The sequence below is a fragment of the Oncorhynchus mykiss genome, chromosome 23 (genome assembly GCF_057628025.1).
Source record: "Oncorhynchus mykiss isolate SJ-2025 chromosome 23, ASM5762802v1, whole genome shotgun sequence".
NCBI lineage: Eukaryota > Metazoa > Chordata > Actinopteri > Salmoniformes > Salmonidae > Oncorhynchus > Oncorhynchus mykiss.
The window spans coordinates 60820392-60837923 of NC_143044.1; the positions used below are offsets into that span (position 1 = coordinate 60820392).

General features: G+C 47.2%; 1 protein-coding gene across 7 annotated transcripts in view; it reads left to right on the plus strand.

Annotated features, from left to right (window-relative positions):
• Positions 1–703: 703 nt before the first annotated feature.
• Positions 704–17532, plus strand: part of LOC110516215 (ornithine aminotransferase, mitochondrial) — a 36183-nt gene continuing 19354 nt past the window's right edge. The window contains exons 1-7 of one of the 7 annotated variants that reach the window (XM_090217831.1): positions 1516–1687; positions 12335–12557; positions 13679–13903; positions 15414–15509; positions 15855–15982; positions 16941–17063; positions 17371–17421. In XM_090217831.1, coding sequence (XP_090073957.1) covers positions 1658–1687; positions 12335–12557; positions 13679–13903; positions 15414–15509; positions 15855–15982; positions 16941–17063; positions 17371–17406 — 861 coding nt within the window. In that variant the 5' untranslated portion in view covers positions 1516–1657 and the 3' untranslated portion in view covers positions 17407–17421. Of the gene's footprint in view, positions 733–1513; positions 1688–12334; positions 12558–13678; positions 14050–14174; positions 14268–15266; positions 15292–15413; positions 15510–15854; positions 15983–16940; positions 17064–17370; positions 17422–17532 lie in introns of those variants that run through there. The other 6 variants (XM_090217828.1, XM_090217826.1, XM_090217825.1 and 3 more) reach the window with 6 other exon arrangements.

Below are 17532 nucleotides of genomic sequence, written 5' to 3' on the forward strand. Positions count from 1 at the left end.
ATATTGGTCAATTTCTGTCTTTGAAAGAGCAAAGCCAGTTGAGGAGTGAAAAAAAATAAATCATATTGATCTTTAAAGATAACCGAAACATATATTTAATTGATTTGATAGGATTTATTTTCAACATGCAAAATGAAGACTAAGCTATTCAAATCATGAACCTCACACCTTGACACGTTTCCTATTGATTATGATGAATTTAACATAATTTAAAAACAAAACAAAAAAAAAAGCTTTTTTAAATACAACAAAACAGGAAACAAATAGGCAGTAGGGCATGAAGGTATTTACGCACATATGAACACGTCGAAATGTGACCAACAACATCGCAATGATTTGTTGATATTGCATCATCGAAGTTGCGCATCATCATCCGTGCTACGCTCAATGTCATTTAGCGCATTTTGGACCAATTCTAGACGTGCACCACTTAACCTTTACTAATGGCTACTTGGAATAGTTTCACCAAGACAAACGGTGATATGATATAATATATATATATATATATATAAAAAGAAGCGGTCATCTCTTTTGAAGTGCATAGCCAACTCAATCTAAATGAGTTTGTCTGTAGATAGACAGCATCTTGGGGCGGGACAGTGAACCTCAGTAGTTGACGCAGCTGATCTCGTTCACAGCAGCGTTTCTCTCCTGACTGCTGGTTTCCTGTTTCTGGATATTTAAAAAAACAACAACCACGTTATTTTCAAGAGGAGCTCATATTTTTTAAAGGTAATTCGAGTGATATTGTATTCAGCTAAAGTACAAGTTAATTTTTTTTGAGTGATTAGTTAGCTAGCTTGGTGGTAGGAGTTTCTCCGGTTTCCCCGAGCAGCCGGTGGTTAGGTAACGGGAGCCAGCCGGTGTTTTATCACGTAACGTAGTTACAGCTAGCTAGCTAACTGACTAAAGTGGCGTTTGCAATACCATCTGGTTTAGCTAACGAATGTAGCTAGTTAACTAGTTAGCTACATTTATCCAACCCAAAATAAACCATATTTCGTCGATAGCGCACAAACTGATGAAGGTGAGCTAGCAAGTTAGCATGCTAGCAACAGTATCTCAGGTAGCTTCGTCCCACAACTAACGTTAGCTAATATACACGGTCATTTAAAACGGATAACAATTTAGACTTTTTTTTAGACTGTTAATGTTACGGATGGCTAACGTTATCTGTTACAGATGGCAGGAGTCAAAATTATTGTTAATATAATTTATTTAAATTGAAAAATGAAGGACGAAGGTACCGCTCAGGTAATATTCCATGAACTCGGCAGTGACGGATGGTTGGTGAGGAGGGCAGTTAGCTAAATTACATTTGTTTTCATGCTAACTAGCTAGGATTAGCTCTCTCTGTGTCTCTGTCTGTCTCTCTCTCTTGCTCTGTCTCTCATTCTCTCTGTCTCTGTCTGTCTGTCTGTCTCTCTCTGTCTGTCTGTCTCTGTCTGTCTCTCTCTCTGTCTGTCTCTGTCTGTCTGTGTTTGTCTCTGTCTTTCTCTCTCTGTCTGTCAACAGGCTCGACCTGTTTTTAATTTAAATGACAGATGGTTGTTGACAGTGGTTAATTTGTGAATTGGGAGGTGCCGGGAACACACAGTGAGCGCTAGCCCCGGGTGCTCTGAGGTACCGGATTAAACAGCCAAATCACGTATTATCTATGGTGGTGAAATGGACAGCGCTCTCCAAGGTGCTGATGAATCCCATAGCGTTTTAGAAATCACTGCTTTAGAAGCCTCTGATAGGCTAATTGACATCATTTGATACGCATAGCCTATATGCCAACATACTGTAGAATAGAGGTGGGGTTGACACAAGTCCGAACTTCTTTATAGCACATTTTTAAAGCCTCAGTGTACAGCAAAAACATTTTTTTTTAAAAAGTTTACAGCGGACCACCCGGGCATATGCACACATACTCAACTGTGGTGCTTACAAAGCCCGAATTATCATACGATTTAAGACATCGATGTAGCAGTATAACAAATATCCCCATGTTGGAATATATCATTAAAAACATAAGTCGATGTAGGTTACAGCATAACTAGCGCAGGGAGACGAGAGAGGCTGCCGTCTTACCTACAGACTTGAAATCACTGGCCACTTTAATAAATGGAACACTTTAATCATGTTTACATATGTCACATTACTCATCTCATATGTACAGTTGAAGTCAGACGTTTACATATATTTATGTAGGAGTCATTAAAACTCGTTTTTTTTTTCAACCACTCCACAAATTTCTTGTTCACAAACTATAGTTTTGGCAAGTCGGTTAGGACATCGACTTTTGTGCATTGACACAAGTCATTTTTCCAACAATTGTTTACAGACAGATTATTTCACTTATAATTCACTGTATCACAATTCCAGTGGATCAGAAGTTTACATACACTAAGTTGAGTGGGCCTTTAAACAGCAATGGAAAATTCCAGAAGACGATGTCATGGCTTTAGACGCCTCTGATAGGCTAATTGACATAATTTGAGTCAATTGGAGGTGTATCTGTGGATGTTTTTCAAGGCATACCTTCAAACTCAGTGCCTCTTTGGGAAAATCAAAGAAATCAGCCAAGACATCAGAAAAAAAATTGTAGACCTCCACAAGTCTGGTTCGTCCTTGGGAGCAATCTCCAAACGCCTGAAGGTACCACATTAATCTGTACAAACAATAGTACACAAGTATAAACACCATGGGACCACGCAGCCATCATACCGCTCAGGAAGGAGACGCGTTCTGTCTCCTAGAGATGAATGTACTTTGGTGCGAAAAGTGCAAATCAATCCCAGAACAACAGCAAAGGACCTTGTGAAGATGCTGGAGGAAACGGTAGAAAAGGTTCTATATCCACAGTAAAACGAGTCCTATATCGACATAACCTGAAAGGCCGCTCAGCAAGGAAGAAGCCACTGCTCCAAAACCGCCATAAATAAGCCAGACTACGGTTTGCAACTGCACATGGGGACAAAGATCGTACTTTTGGAGAATGTCCTCTGGTCTGATGAGAGCAAAATAGAACTGTTTGGCCATAATGACCATCGTTATGTTTGGAGGAAAAAGGGGGAGGCTTGCAAGCCGAAGAACACCATCCCAACCGTGAAGCACGGGGGTAGCAGCATCATGTTGTGGGGGTGCTTTGCTGCAGGAGGGACTGGTGCACTTCACAAAATAGATGGCATCATGAGGAAGGGGAAATTATGTGGATATATTGAAGCAACATCTCAAGACATCAGTCAGGAGGTTAAAGCTCGGTTGCAAATAGGTCTTCCAAATGGACAATGACACCAAGCATACTTCCAAAGTTGTGGCAAAATGACCTAAAGACAACTAAGTCAAGGTATTGGAGTGGCCATCACAAAGCCCTGACCTCAATCCTATAGAAAATTTGTGGGCAGAACTGAAAAAGCGTGTGCGAGCATGGAGGCCTACAAACCTGACTCAGTTACACCAGCTCTGTCAGGAGGAATGGGCCAAAATACACCCAAATGATTGTGGGAAGCTTGTGAAATAAATCAAATCATTAATATCTCCCATGTTATAGCACTCGGGTAAGGAGCCTTGGGCCAGTAGCCAGTGATGAGACTGATTTGATTTGGTAATTACAGCTTTTCATAAGCTGTGAGGATAGATAATAGCAACATATAGAGGCATAGAAACTGGGCCACGCTGCTGTGGTAGTCAGCCGACCTGAGGGATAGAGGGAGGTGAACTCTCGGTCCTATTCATTAGTGTTTAACTGTAGCAAAAAACATTTTGCAATGGAAAAAATAAAATGAGAGTTTTTTCTTTTCTCCCCCTTATTGGACAAGTTGAGGTAGTGAGTTGAGTCCCTCTCTGTTTTGGTGCCTAGTGAATATGACCGTGAACTCTGGTCTTGTGGTGGTCGGTCACATGGCCTGTGAGTTGGGCCTGTTCTTAATTTAGCTGTGGCTTGTGATGTACAGGGGGTGTGTTTTGGGGAGGTGGTGCCGACCACAACCTATCACCTTCTTCCATGACCAATTTGGACAGGGGGTGTGTTTTTGGGAGGCGGTGCCGACCACAACCTATCACCTTCTTCCATGACCAATTTGGACAGGGGATGTGTTTTTGGGAGGCGGTGCCGACCACAACCTATCACCTTCTTCCATGACCAATTTGGACAGGGGGTTTGTTTTTGGGAGGCGGTGCCGACCACAACCCATCACTTTCTTCCATGACCAATTTGGACAGGGGGTGTGTTTTTGGGGAGGCGGTGCCGACCTCAACCGATCACCTTCTTCCATGACCAATTTGGCAAATCAAACATTGCCCTCGTGGGACAGACATAAACCTTTGTGAGGTCAGGGACTTGACTCCTGACTCACTTAGCTCTCTGGTTAAAGACCATCAACACCACTATGGAGTTAGCATTCTCCCTACTGTTCAATCCACGTGGATTTAGTTGTCCTGCTGATGTGTCCTGTGTTCATTCTATGAAATATGTGATCTTTAAACAAAACAAAAAACTGGAATTGAACTGAAGCGTTAATCTAGTGAACAACAAGCTCTTTAGAATTGGTCAAATGTTAAACTGGTGTTTTTTCATAGGTAAAGTTTAGCCCTATTTCTCAGATAGGAAGTTTTGATAATATCATGAAGAGCCCACCTGTAAAGAGGTGTAACTTACACAGCCCTAAAAAGCCTTTCCAGTGGGCCGGTCATTTAAATGTGTAGTGTCACTTGATCATCTCATCTAGATTAATGAATCAGACTCCAGCCATGTGATTGCCTGTTCTCTTTCAACTGCAGTGTATTATCTCTCCCTTCTATTGCAGCATACCAACTCCGTCTAGCCTGCACTCTTTTCACTAGACTCTTCCTGGGACTCCCTGCGTTGTTTCCATAGCAACAGTGCTGCCAATCAGAGAGAAAAGATCAGGAACAAGTGAACACTTACAAGTTAATTTAAAAGTATGGGGTTTAGTTGATGTGAACCCAGGGCATCCAGAGGTCAGGTTTTTCTATTGTGCCGCTGTGTTTGAAAGAGAAGTGCAACTCGGCATTCCTGCCCGCTGAATACACACTGAGTGGAGGATCACATACTGATGCCAGGCTGGTATATCATTATCACAGAATGTACCCTACCACCCTTGGTGGCCAGGGTTGGATGAGGACAGGTTGTACCCCACCACCCTTGGTGGCCAGGGTTGGATGAGGACAGGTTGTACCCCACCACCCTTTGTGGCCAGGGTTGGATGAGGACAGGTTGTACCCCACCACCCTTTGTGGACAGGGTTGGATGAGGACAGGTTGTACCCCACCACCCTTGGCGGCCAGGGTTGGATGAGGACAGGTTGTACCCCACCACCCTTTGTGGACAGGGTTGGATGAGGACAGGTTGTACCCCACCACCCTTGGCGGCCAGGGTTGGATGAGGACAGGTTGTACCCCACCACCCTTTGTGGACAGGGTTGGATGAGGACAGGTTGTACCCCACCACCCATCCAGGATTGGATGAGGACAGGTTGTACCCCATCACCCTTGGTGGCCAGGGTTGGATGAGGACAGGTTGTACCCCACCACCCATCCAGGATTGGATGAGGACAGGTTGTACCCCACCACCCTTGGTGACCAGGATTGGATGAGGACAGGTTGTACCCCACCACCCTTGGTGACCAGGGTTGGATGAGGACAGGTTGTACCCACCACCCTTTGTGGCCAGGGTTGGATGAGGACAGGTTGTACCCCACCACCCTTGGTGGCCAGGGTTGGATGAGGACAGGTTGTACCCCACCACCCATCCAGGATTGGATGAGGACAGGTTGTACCCCACCACCCTTTGTGACCAGGATTGGATGAGGACAGGTTGTACCCCACCACCCTTGGTGACCAGGGTTGGATGAGGACAGGTTGTACCCACCACCCTTTGTGGCCAGGGTTGGATGAGGACAGGTTGTACCCCACCACCCTTTGTGGTCAGGGTTGGATGAGGACAGGTTGTACCCCACCACCCTTTGTGGTCAGGGTTGGATGAGGACAGGTTGTACCCCACCACCCTTGGTGGCCAGGGTTGGATGAGGACAGGTTGTACCCCACCACCCATCCAGGATTGGATGAGGACAGGTTGTACCCCACCACCCTTGGTGACCAGGATTGGATGAGGACAGGTTGTACCCCACCACCCTTGGTGACCAGGGTTGGATGAGGACAGGTTGTACCCCACCACCCTTTGTGGCCAGGGTTGGATGAGGACAGGTTGTACCCCACCACCCTTTGTGGTCAGGGTTGGATGAGGACAGGTTGTACCCCACCACCCTTGGTGGCCAGGGTTGGATGAGGACAGGTTGTACCCCACCACCCATCCAGGATTGGATGAGGACAGGTTATACCCCACCACCCTTGGTGACCAGGATTGGATGAGGACAGGTTGTACCCACCACCCTTGGTGGCCAGGGTTGGATGAGGACAGGTTGTACCCCACCACCCATCCAGGATTGGATGAGGACAGGTTGTACCCCACCACCCTTGGTGACCAGGATTGGATGAGGACAGGTTGTACCCACCACCCTTGGTGACCAGGGTTGGATGAGGACAGGTTGTACCCCACCACCCTTGGTGGCCAGGGTTGGATGAGGACAGGTTGTACCCCACCACCCTTGGTGGCCAGGGTTGGATGAGGACAGGTTGTACCCCACCACCCATCCAGGATTGGATGAGGACAGGTTGTACCCCACCACCCATCCAGGGTTGGATGAGGACAGGTTGTACCCCACCACCCATCCAGGATTGGATGAGGACAGGTTGTACCCCACCACCCTTTGTGGCCAGGTTTGGATGAGGACAGGTTGTACCCCACCACCCATCCAGGGTTGGATGAGGACAGGTTGTGCCCCATCACCCTTGGTGGCCAGGGTTTGATGAGGACAGGTTGTACCCCACCACCCATCCAGGATTGGATGAGGACAGGTTGTACCCCATCACCCTTGGTGGCCAGGGTTGGATGAGGACAGGTTGTACCCCACCACCCATCCATGGTTGGATGAGGACAGGTTGTACCCTACCACCCTTTGTGGTCAGGGTTGGATGAGGACAGGTTGTACCCCACCACCCTTTGTGGTCAGGGTTGGATGAGGACAGGTTGTACCCCACCACCCTTTGTGGTCAGGGTTGGATGAGCACAGGTTGTACCCCACCACCCATCCAGGGTTGGATGAGGACAGGTTGTACCCCACCACCCTTTGTGGTCAGGGTTGGATGAGGACAGGTTGTACCCCACCACCCTTTGTGGCCAGGGTTGGATGAGGACAGGTTGTACCCCACCACCCTTTGTGGCCAGGGTTGGATGAGGACAGTTTTTAACCCACCACCCTTTGTGGCAAGGTCTGTTTTGTGATTTCACCCCCTGATGACCAGGGTCACATTCGTGATTTCACCCCCTGATGACCAGGGTCTGATTCGTGATTTCACCCCCTGATGACCAGGGTCTGATTCGTGATTTCACCCCCTGATGACCTGGGTCTGATTCGTGATTTCACCCCCTGATGACCAGGGTCTGATTCGTGATTTCACCCCCTGATGACCAGGGTCTGATTCGTGATTTCACCCCCTGATGACCAGGGTCAGATTTGTGATTTCACCCCCTGATGACCAGGGTCTGATTTGTGATTTCACCCCCTGATGACCAGGGTCTGATTTGTGATTTCACCCCCTGATGACCAGGGTCTGATTTGTGATTTCACCCCCTGATGACCAGGGTCTGATTCGTGATTTCACCCCCTGATGACCAGGGTCTGATTCGTGATTTCACCCCCTGATGACCTGGGTCTGATTCGTGATTTCACCCCCTGATGACCAGGGTCTGATTCGTGATTTCACCCCCTGATGACCAGGGTCTGATTCGTGATTTCACCCCCTGATGACCAGGGTCTGATTTGTGATTTCACCCCCTGATGACCAGGATCTGATTCGTGATTTCACCCCTTGATGACCAGGGTCTGATTCATGATTTCACTCCCTGATGACCAGGGTCAAATTCATGATTTCACCCCCGGATGACCAGGGTCTGATTCATGATTTCACCCCCTGATGACCAGGGTCTGATTCATGATTTCACTCCCTGATGACCAGGGTCAAATTCATGATTTCACCCCCGGATGACCAGGGTCTGATTCATGATTTCACCCCCTGATGACCAGGGTCTGATTTATGACCACTGTGACATCAGCTATCAGAAGCTCTGTGACCCATTGCCGTTGTGAGACTTCTGCTTAAGGTTTTATGTTACTCTAGAACCTGGTTGATCTATTGTTATCGTTAACTTGTGGGCTGTGTTCACTAGGAACGAAACGGAATAAAACCGTCTGATGCCGAGTGAAACGGGCAACTTTGTAGACTGTAGCAGACGTTCCAGTGCATTTTCTTCTGTTTGGTGCCTAATGAACTAGGAATGTGACAAATGTAAAACAATTCTTAATATTATTATTATTTTTAATGGTTTTAAATGTTTTTAAAAATGACTTCACAATCCAAATATGGTTCCTTGTATGAACTGCACTGCCCCCTAGCAGTTAGTCTACTCCTGTCCTGCCAACCTACCTACCGGTCCTCACTAGTTACCACAGCCACAAAGTCAGAAAACCTATTTCTACAATTAATGATTTTAAACCTAATCTTAACCACACTGATAACCTTATGCCTCACCTTAAAATAACACCAAAAATATACTTTTTGTTTTCGTGATTTGTTTTTTTTACAATAAAGCCAGTTTTGACTTCTTGGCTGTGGTAACTAGTGGAACCCCTACTGCTGTCCCCACCCACTCAATGGTACTTACTGCTGTCCTCATGGTTTTTCCACATGGCATGTTGTAGTCTGGTTCTAGATATGCCGTTATCCTGTCTAGGCACGGGGTTCCGCTAGCGCCAACAGCCAATGAAATTGCAGGGCACCAAATTCAATCAACAGAACTCTCATAATTCAAATTTCTCAAACATACAAGGATTAGACACCATTTTAAAGATAAAATTCTCGTTAATCCAACGACAGTGTCCGATTTCAAAAAAGCTTTTCGGCAAAAGCAGAACATGTTAGGTCAGCAACTAGTCACAGAAAGCATACAGCGATTTTCCAACCAAAGAGAGGAGTCACAAAAAGCAGAAATGGAGATAAAATGAATCACTAACCTTTGATATTCTTCATCAGATGACACTCCCGGGACAACATGTTACACAATGCATGTCTGTTTTGTTCGATCAAGTTCATATTTATATCCAAAAACCTCAGTTTACATTTGGCTTTGCCTCCAAAAACATCCAGTGAATTTGCACAGAGCCACGTCAATTTACAGAAATACTCATAATAAACATTGATAAACGATACAAGTGTTATTCACAGAATTAAAGAGATACTTCTCCTTAATGCAACCGCTTTGTCAGATTTAAAAAAAACTTTACGGAAAAAGCAAACTGTGCAATAATCTGAGTACGGCGCTCAGAGACCAACACAACCCAAAAAGATATCTGCCATGTTAGAGTCAACAGAAGTCAGAAATAGCATTATAAATATTCACTTACCTTTGATGATCTTCATCCGAATGCACTCCCAGGAATCCCAGGTCAAATCATTCTTTAGAATGTTTTCATCATAAATCTTCAATAATGTTCCAACTGGAGAATTCCTTTGTCTGTAGAAAAGCAATGGAACGCGAGGTAACTTTCACATGACCGTGCGTCACGAGCTCGTGGCTCTCTGCCAGACACCTGACTCATTCCCCTCTCATTCTGCCCCACTTCACAGTAGAAGCCTCAAACAAGGTTCTAAAGACTGTTGACATCTAGTGGAAGCAAAATCACCCAAGATACACTGTGTATTCGATAGGCCAAGAGTTGAAAAACGACAAACCTCAGTTTTCCCACTTCCTGGTTGGATTTTTCTCAGGTTTTCGCCTACCATATGAGTTCTGTTATACTCACAGACATCATTCAGACAGTTTTAGAAACTTCAGAGTGTTTTCTATCCAAATCTACTAATAATATGCATATATTAGCAACTGGGACTGAGTAGCAGGCAGTTTACTCTGGGCACGCTCTTCATCCAAACGTGAAAATGCTGCCCCCTATCCCAAACAGGTTATGGTATTGAAGCAGACATCCTCCACCATTTGACAATTGCTGCATATCAACTCCAATCGTTTCTGTAATCAGCACTGTGATTATCTCCCTCCGTCCCTCATTGCACTGTTGGGTCGTCCCTCATTGCACTGTTGGGTCGGGTCTCACGGTGCCTCCCTTTCGGCAGTGGGTCGGGTCTCACGGTGCCTCCCTTTCGGCAGTGGGTCGGGTCTCACGGTGCCTCCTTTTCGGCAGTGGGTTGGGTCTCACTGTGCCTCCCTTTCGGCAGTGGGTTGGGTCTCACGGTACCTCCCTTTCGGCATTGGACCTGTACTGCCAGTCTAGCTCAATTCCAACTCGCCAAAGTTTGCGTTTCATCACCTTCTCATTTAACTTTCCAAAGTTTGGCCATACAGGACTTCCCTGCTGGCTGTTCCCAGTCTCACTCTCTGACCTATCAGAACCAACAGAACAGATAAGATGTTCTTTCAGAGGCCAAATAAATATCCCGTGGAGTACCGCAGGGATCCATTTTAGGGCCACTCTAATTTCTTATATACGTTAATGATATACCAGATGCAGTGAAGTGCAAACTGTTGCTTTATGCTGAGGATTCAGCCGCATACTGATATCAGGGAAGGATACAGTTCACATAGAGGAGACCCCGAGTAAGGAATTGTAGTTTTGTTTTTAGACTTTGTTGTCAGTCAACCAAATTTTTCACTATATATTTACGAAAAAACGTATCTATTTTCTTTGGAACAGAATGCAGATTGCTTAAAAGTTGACAAAATAAAAGTGAACTGTGCAGGCAAGGAGATTGAATCTAAAACAAGTGTATCTTATCTTGGTATGTCCCTTAGATCCCTTCCTTTCTGGAGACATGATTGCTCCTAAAAAAAATATATTTCTAAAATGACAGAACAAATTGAAAAGTTTTTGTTATCGTAACACTAGATATTTTAACATCCAAAGTTAATCTTACCGAGGTGATCCCTGCACAGGAACACCTCAGCGGAAATTTCAGAGCGCCACCTATAGTACTATAGTATAGTACTCGATAAATCTCAAACTTTCATTAAAACACACATGCAAGGTACTGAATTAAAGCTACACTCGTTGTGAATCTAGCCACCAAGTCAGATTTGTAAAATGCTTTTCGGCGAAAGCATGAGAAGCTATTATCTGATAGCATGCACCCCCCCAAAATACCAGAACGTCACCTAAACAACAGATTTTACGGTAGCCGGCGCTACACAAAACGCAGAAATAAAATATAAAACATTCATTACCTTTGACGAGCTTCTTTGTTGGCACTCCTATATGTCCCATAAACATCACAATTGGGTCTTTTTCCCGATTAAATCCGTCATTGTATACCCAAAATGTCATTTGCTGAAGGCCAGTCATTTCCTGGAAAATGCCCCTTTACAAGACGCAACGTCACTTTTTAAAATTACAAAAGTTGCCTATAAACCTTTACAAATCACTTGAAACTACTTTTCTAAACCAACTTTAGGTATTAATAAACGTTAATAATCTATAAAATTGATCACAGGGCGATCTGTATTCGATAGCAGCAAGTCTGGAAATCATCGGCCATGTTTTCATTTTCACAACATCCTGTGGTGCGCCTCAAGACAGGAAGGGCCTATTCGTGACTTAACCAAGGATAAATTAGGCAGAAATTGACAGCAATGGCGACATCGTGTGGAATCTGTAGGCGTTTACAGGGGATTCGCATATTTTCTGTCGCCTTAAACAATTCATTGAATGGCGGATTAATATTATTTTTGTGTTTTTGGTAAACCGTTTTACCAGGGATTTTTACTCCTAAACACGTTCTGTATAGCCACAGACCCAATTTAACCAGTTTTAGAGACTTCAGAGTGGTTTCTATACACACATACTTATCATATGCATATACTATATTCCTGGCATGAGTAGCAGGACTTTGAAATGTTGCGCGATTTTTAACAAAAAGCTGCGAAAATTCGCAGCATCCTAAAGAGGTTTTAAGAAACTGCTTGTCTCAACCATGATTCGATGTCATTTTGATTATGCCTACTCTGCTTGGTATAGTGGGCTGTCAAAACAACTGAACAAGAGAATCCAGGTCATGAGCATACACCTGATAACATTATTCACAATGTCTCTCTCTCTGTGTCTCTGTCTGTGTGTGTGTCTCTCTCTGTCTCTGTCTGTGTGTGTCTCGGTCTCTCTGTCTCTATCTGTGTGTGTCTTGGTCTCTCTCTCTCTCTGTGCAGACTGTAGAAGACATTAAGATGATTTCCAAACTGAGCCACAGCCTGAGGAGCGCTGCCCCGGCCCTGACCAGAGCTGTCCACTCTGGGACGCGTCCCGCCTCTACCGCTGCCTCCAAACTGAAGATGGACCAACCGCTCACCGCTGAGGAGGTGTATGCCAGAGAGGAGAAGTATGGAGCACACAACTACCACCCACTTCCTGTGGCGCTGGAGAAAGGAAAGGGTGAGTGAGCCCACAGAGATCCTGCTTTGTCGGTGGACTCTGCGTCGGGACGTTGCCGGTAGACTCTGCGTCGGGACGTTGTCGGTAGACTCTGCGTCGGGACGTTGTCGGTAGACTCTGCGTCGGGACGTTGCCGGTGGACTCTGCGTTCTGCGTCGGGATGTTGTCGGTAGACTCTGCGGCGGGACGTTGCCTGTGGACTCTGCGTCGGGACGTTGTCGGTGGACTCTGCGTCGGGACGTTGTCGGTGGACTCTGCGTCGGGACGTTGCCGGTGGACTCTGCGTCGGGACGTTGCCGGTAGACTCTGCGTCGGGACGTTGCCGGTGGACTCTGCGTCGGGACGCTGTCGGTGGACTCTGCATCGGGACGTTGCCGGTGGACTCTGCGTTCTGCGTCGGGACGTTGCCTGTAGACTCTGCGTCGGGACGTTGCCGGTGGACTCTGCGTCGGGACGTTGCCGGTGGACTCTGCGTCGGGACGTTGCCGGTAGACTCTGCGTCGGGACGTTGTCGGTGGACTCTGCGTCGGGACGTTGTCGGTGGACTCTGCGTCGGGACGTTGCCGGTGGACTCTGCGTCGGGACGTTGCCGGTAGACTCTGCGTCGGGACGTTGCCGGTGGACTCTGCGTCGGGACGTTGCCGGTGGACTCTGCGTCGGGACGTTGCCTGTAGACTCTGCGTCGGGACGTTGCCGGTGGACTCTGCGTCGGGACGTTGCCGGTGGACTCTGCATCGGAACGTTGCCGGTGGACTCTGCGTTCTGCGTCGGGACGTTGCCGGTGGACTCTGCGTCGGGACGTTGCCGGTGGACTCTGCGTCGGGACGTTGCCGGTGGACTCTGCGTCGGGACGTTGCCGGTACACTCTGCGTCGGGACGTTGCCGGTGGACTCTGCGTCGGGACGTTGCCGGTGGACTCTGCGTCGGGACGTTGCCGGTACACTCTGCGTCGGGACGTTGCTGGTAGACTCCTGACAGACTAACTAGTGTCCTGTCTACTGTATATCAAGCTGCCTCTGGCTCCTGCCCTATTGGCCGTTCTGGTTTGGGACAAGGCTTGCTTCCAGTACCTGTTCCCAACCCCCCCCCCCCCCCTCTGCTCTGTCTCGTCTCCTCCCCAGGTCTGTATGTGTGGGACGTGGAGGGCAACAGATACTATGACTTCCTGAGCGCCTACAGTGCAGTGAACCAGGGCCACTGTCACCCTAAGATCATCGCTGCTCTGAACGCCCAGGCCTCCAGGCTCACCCTGACCTCCAGAGCCTTCTACAACGACATCCTGGGGGCCTACGAGCAGTACATCACCACCCTGTTTGGATACGACAAAGTACTGCCCATGAACACAGGTTAGGAGGCCTGATATGTATTGCCCATGAACAGGCCTACTGCCCATGAACACAGGTTAGGAGGCCTGATATGTACTGCCCATGAACAGGCCTACTGCCCATGAACACAGGTTAGGAGGCCTGATAAGTACTGCCCATGAACACAGGTTAGGAGGTCTGATATGTACTGCCCATGAACACAGGTTAGGAGGCCTGATATGACCTGCCCATGAACAGGCCTACTGCCCATGAACACAGGTTAGGAGGCCTGATATGACCTGCCCATGAACAGGCCTACTGCCCATGAACACAGGTTAGGAGGCCTGATATGACCTGCCCATGAACACAGGTTAGGAGGCCTGATATGTACTGCCCATGAACACAGGTTAGGAGGCCTGATACAGTATGTACTGCCCATGAACAGGCCTACTGCCCATGGACACAGGTTAGGAGGCCTGATATGCCCGTGAACACAGGTTAGAAGGCCTGATATGACCTGCCCATGAACACAGGTTAGGAGGCCTGATATGCCCGTGAACACAGGTTAGAAGGCCTGATATGACCTGCCCATGAACACAGGTTAGGAGACCTGATATATACTGCCCGTGAACACAGGTTAGGAGGCCTGATATGCCCGTGAACACAGGTTAGGAGGCCTGATATGACCTGCCCATGAACACAGGTTAGGAGGCCTGATATGACCTGCCCTTGAACACAGGTTAGGAGGCCTGATATGACCTGCCCGTGGACACAGGTTAGGAGGCCTGATATGCCCGTGAACACAGGTTAGGAGGCCTAATATTTGCTGCCCATGAACACAGGTTAGGAGGCCTGATATGACCTGCCCATGGACACAGGTTAGGAGGCCTGATATGCCCGTGAACACAGGTTAGAAGGCCTGATATGACCTGCCCATGAACACAGGTTAGGAGACCTGATATATACTGTCCGTGAACACAGGTTAGGAGGCCTGATATGACCTGCCCATGAACACAGGTTAGGAGGCCTGATATGTACTGCCCATCAACACAGGTTAGGAGGCCTGATATGACATGCCCATGAACACAGGTTAGGAGGCCTGATATGACCTGCCCATGAACACAGGTTAGGAGACCTGATATGACCTGCCCATGAACACAGGTTAGGAGGCCTGATATGACCTGCCCGTGAACACAGGTTAGGAGGCCTGATATGACCTGCCCATGAACACAGGTTAGGAGGCCTGATATGACCTGCCCATGAACACAGGTTAGGAGGCCTGATATGACCTGCCCATGAACACAGGTTAGGAGGCCTGATATGACCTGCCCATGAACACAGGTTAGGAGGCCTGATATGACCTGCCCATGAACACAGGTTAGGAGGCCTGATAGGTTAGGAGGCCTGATATGACCTGCCCATGAACACAGGTTAGGAGGCCTGATGGAGCTAGCTGTCTGACATGTCTATCTGCTGGTGGAGGTCCGTGGTACACAACATGTCAATTCTAAAGTATAGCGACATTAATGTTCTTTCCCTCTTTGTGGACCAGGTGTGGAGGGAGGAGAGACGGCCTGTAAGCTGGCCCGTAAGTGGGCCTACACTGTGAAGGGCGTTCCCAAGAATCAGGCCAAAATCATCTTTGCAAGTAAGTCGATACACAGCACCTTTTTTTTGGGGTGGGGGGGGGGGTTTCCCATCATGTCCTGAGATACGGGGCGTTTGTCCCTCCCTGTCTATTCTAGCTGTGCATTCCTGAAATACACCTTTTTATAGTGCAGTACAATCATTGTTACGGTGGTGCCGTAGTGCTTGAACCCCGGCATGGCTGCTTGCAGCTGTATTTGTTACAATGTTATTTTGAATGCCATATTCCTGTAATCGGGTTGCAGTTAATTTAGTTCCCTCACGTGGCAGAATGCATTGGAACTCTGTGCGATGAACACCATAGAAGAAGGATACTACTGTACTGTGGCTAACCTCTCCTCTGTAGATGGTAACTTCTGGGGGAGAACCATGGCAGCCATCTCGAGCTCGACAGATCCTAGCAGTTACGAGGGCTTCGGTCCCTTCATGCCCGGCTTTGGGCTCATCCCCTACAACGACATCGCTGCTCTGGAGGTACGCGCTGACATGACCACATCCTCTATAATACTGAACCTTAATGTTACCTCTCTACAGGCCAGTTTCCTGAACCTCTATAATACTAAACCTTAATGTTACCTCTCTACAGGCCAGTTTCCTGAACCTCTATAATACTGAACCTTAATGTTACCTCTCTACAGGCCAGTTTCCTGTTCCTCTATAATACTGAACCTTAATGTTACCTCTCTACAGGCCAGTTTCCTGAACCTTAATGTTACCTCTCTACAGGCCAGTTTCCTGAACCTTGATGTTACCTCTCTACAGGCCAGTTTCCTGAACCTTGATGTTACCTCTCTACAGGCCAGTTTCCTGAACCTTAATGTTACCTCTCTACAGGCCAGTTTCCTGAACCTTGATGTTACCTCTCTACAGGCCAGTTTCCTGAACCTTGATGTTACCTCTCTACAGGCCAGTTTCCTGTTCCTCTATAATACTGAACCTTAATGTTACCTCTCTACAGGCCAGTTTCCTGAACCTTAATGTTACCTCTCTACAGGCCAGTTTCCTGAACCTTGATGTTACCTCTCTACAGGCCAGTTTCCTGAACCTTGATGTTACCTCTCTACAGGCCAGTTTCCTGAACCTCTATAATACTGAACCTTAATGTTACCTCTCTACAGGCCAGTTTCCTGTTCCTCTATAATACTGAACCTTAATGTTACCTCTCTACAGGCCAGTTTCCTGAACCTTAATGTTACCTCTCTACAGGCCAGTTTCCTGAACCTTGATGTTACCTCTCTACAGGCCAGTTTCCTGGAGCCAGATCAGGCCTAGTCCTGTTTGAGCAATCTTAGTCCAGACGAAGTCTGGGGAAATGGGCCTTTCCTCCATATTGCGTCAGTATACACAGCAAAGGGAGTGTCTCCACCACTGTAAAAACCATTGATGAGATATGATCTGTTATCACTGACTGTGTGCTGATGGTTGTGCCCAGAAAGCTCTCCAGGACCCTAACGTAGCAGCCTTCATGGTGGAGCCCATCCAGGGAGAGGCTGGGGTGGTGGTCCCTGACCCCGGATACCTCACCACTGTCAGACAACTCTGCACTCGGAACAACGTGAGTACGAGACGTTTCGGCGTCGGCACAAAAAAAAGGCCTTGAGAATCATCGGTTGATCTGTTTTGTGTCTTTTGGAAACGGACACTTTTTCCCCCAACACTTTTGGTCCATTTGTCAATGTTTTATTGTTGTAAAATAAATAAATAAATACTGATATAGCTTTTTCCTTGTTACTGTGCTTCCCTGTGCTTGGGTCTAGAGACCAGGTTATAATAAAACACTTTTGTGGCAACTGTTGATTTAAAAAAAAGGCCTTTTTATAAATTAAATGTGATTTGAATATCTCCTTCTGCATGGGGTTTAGGTGCTGTTCATAGCCGATGAGCTGGCTGTAATGTAGAGGCCCGATCAGACATAGACTCTACTGATACCTCTCTGTTCCCATGTTTAGGTGCTGTTCATAGCCGATGAGCTGGCTGTAATGTAGAGGCCCAGTCAGACATAGACTCTACTGATATCTCTCTGT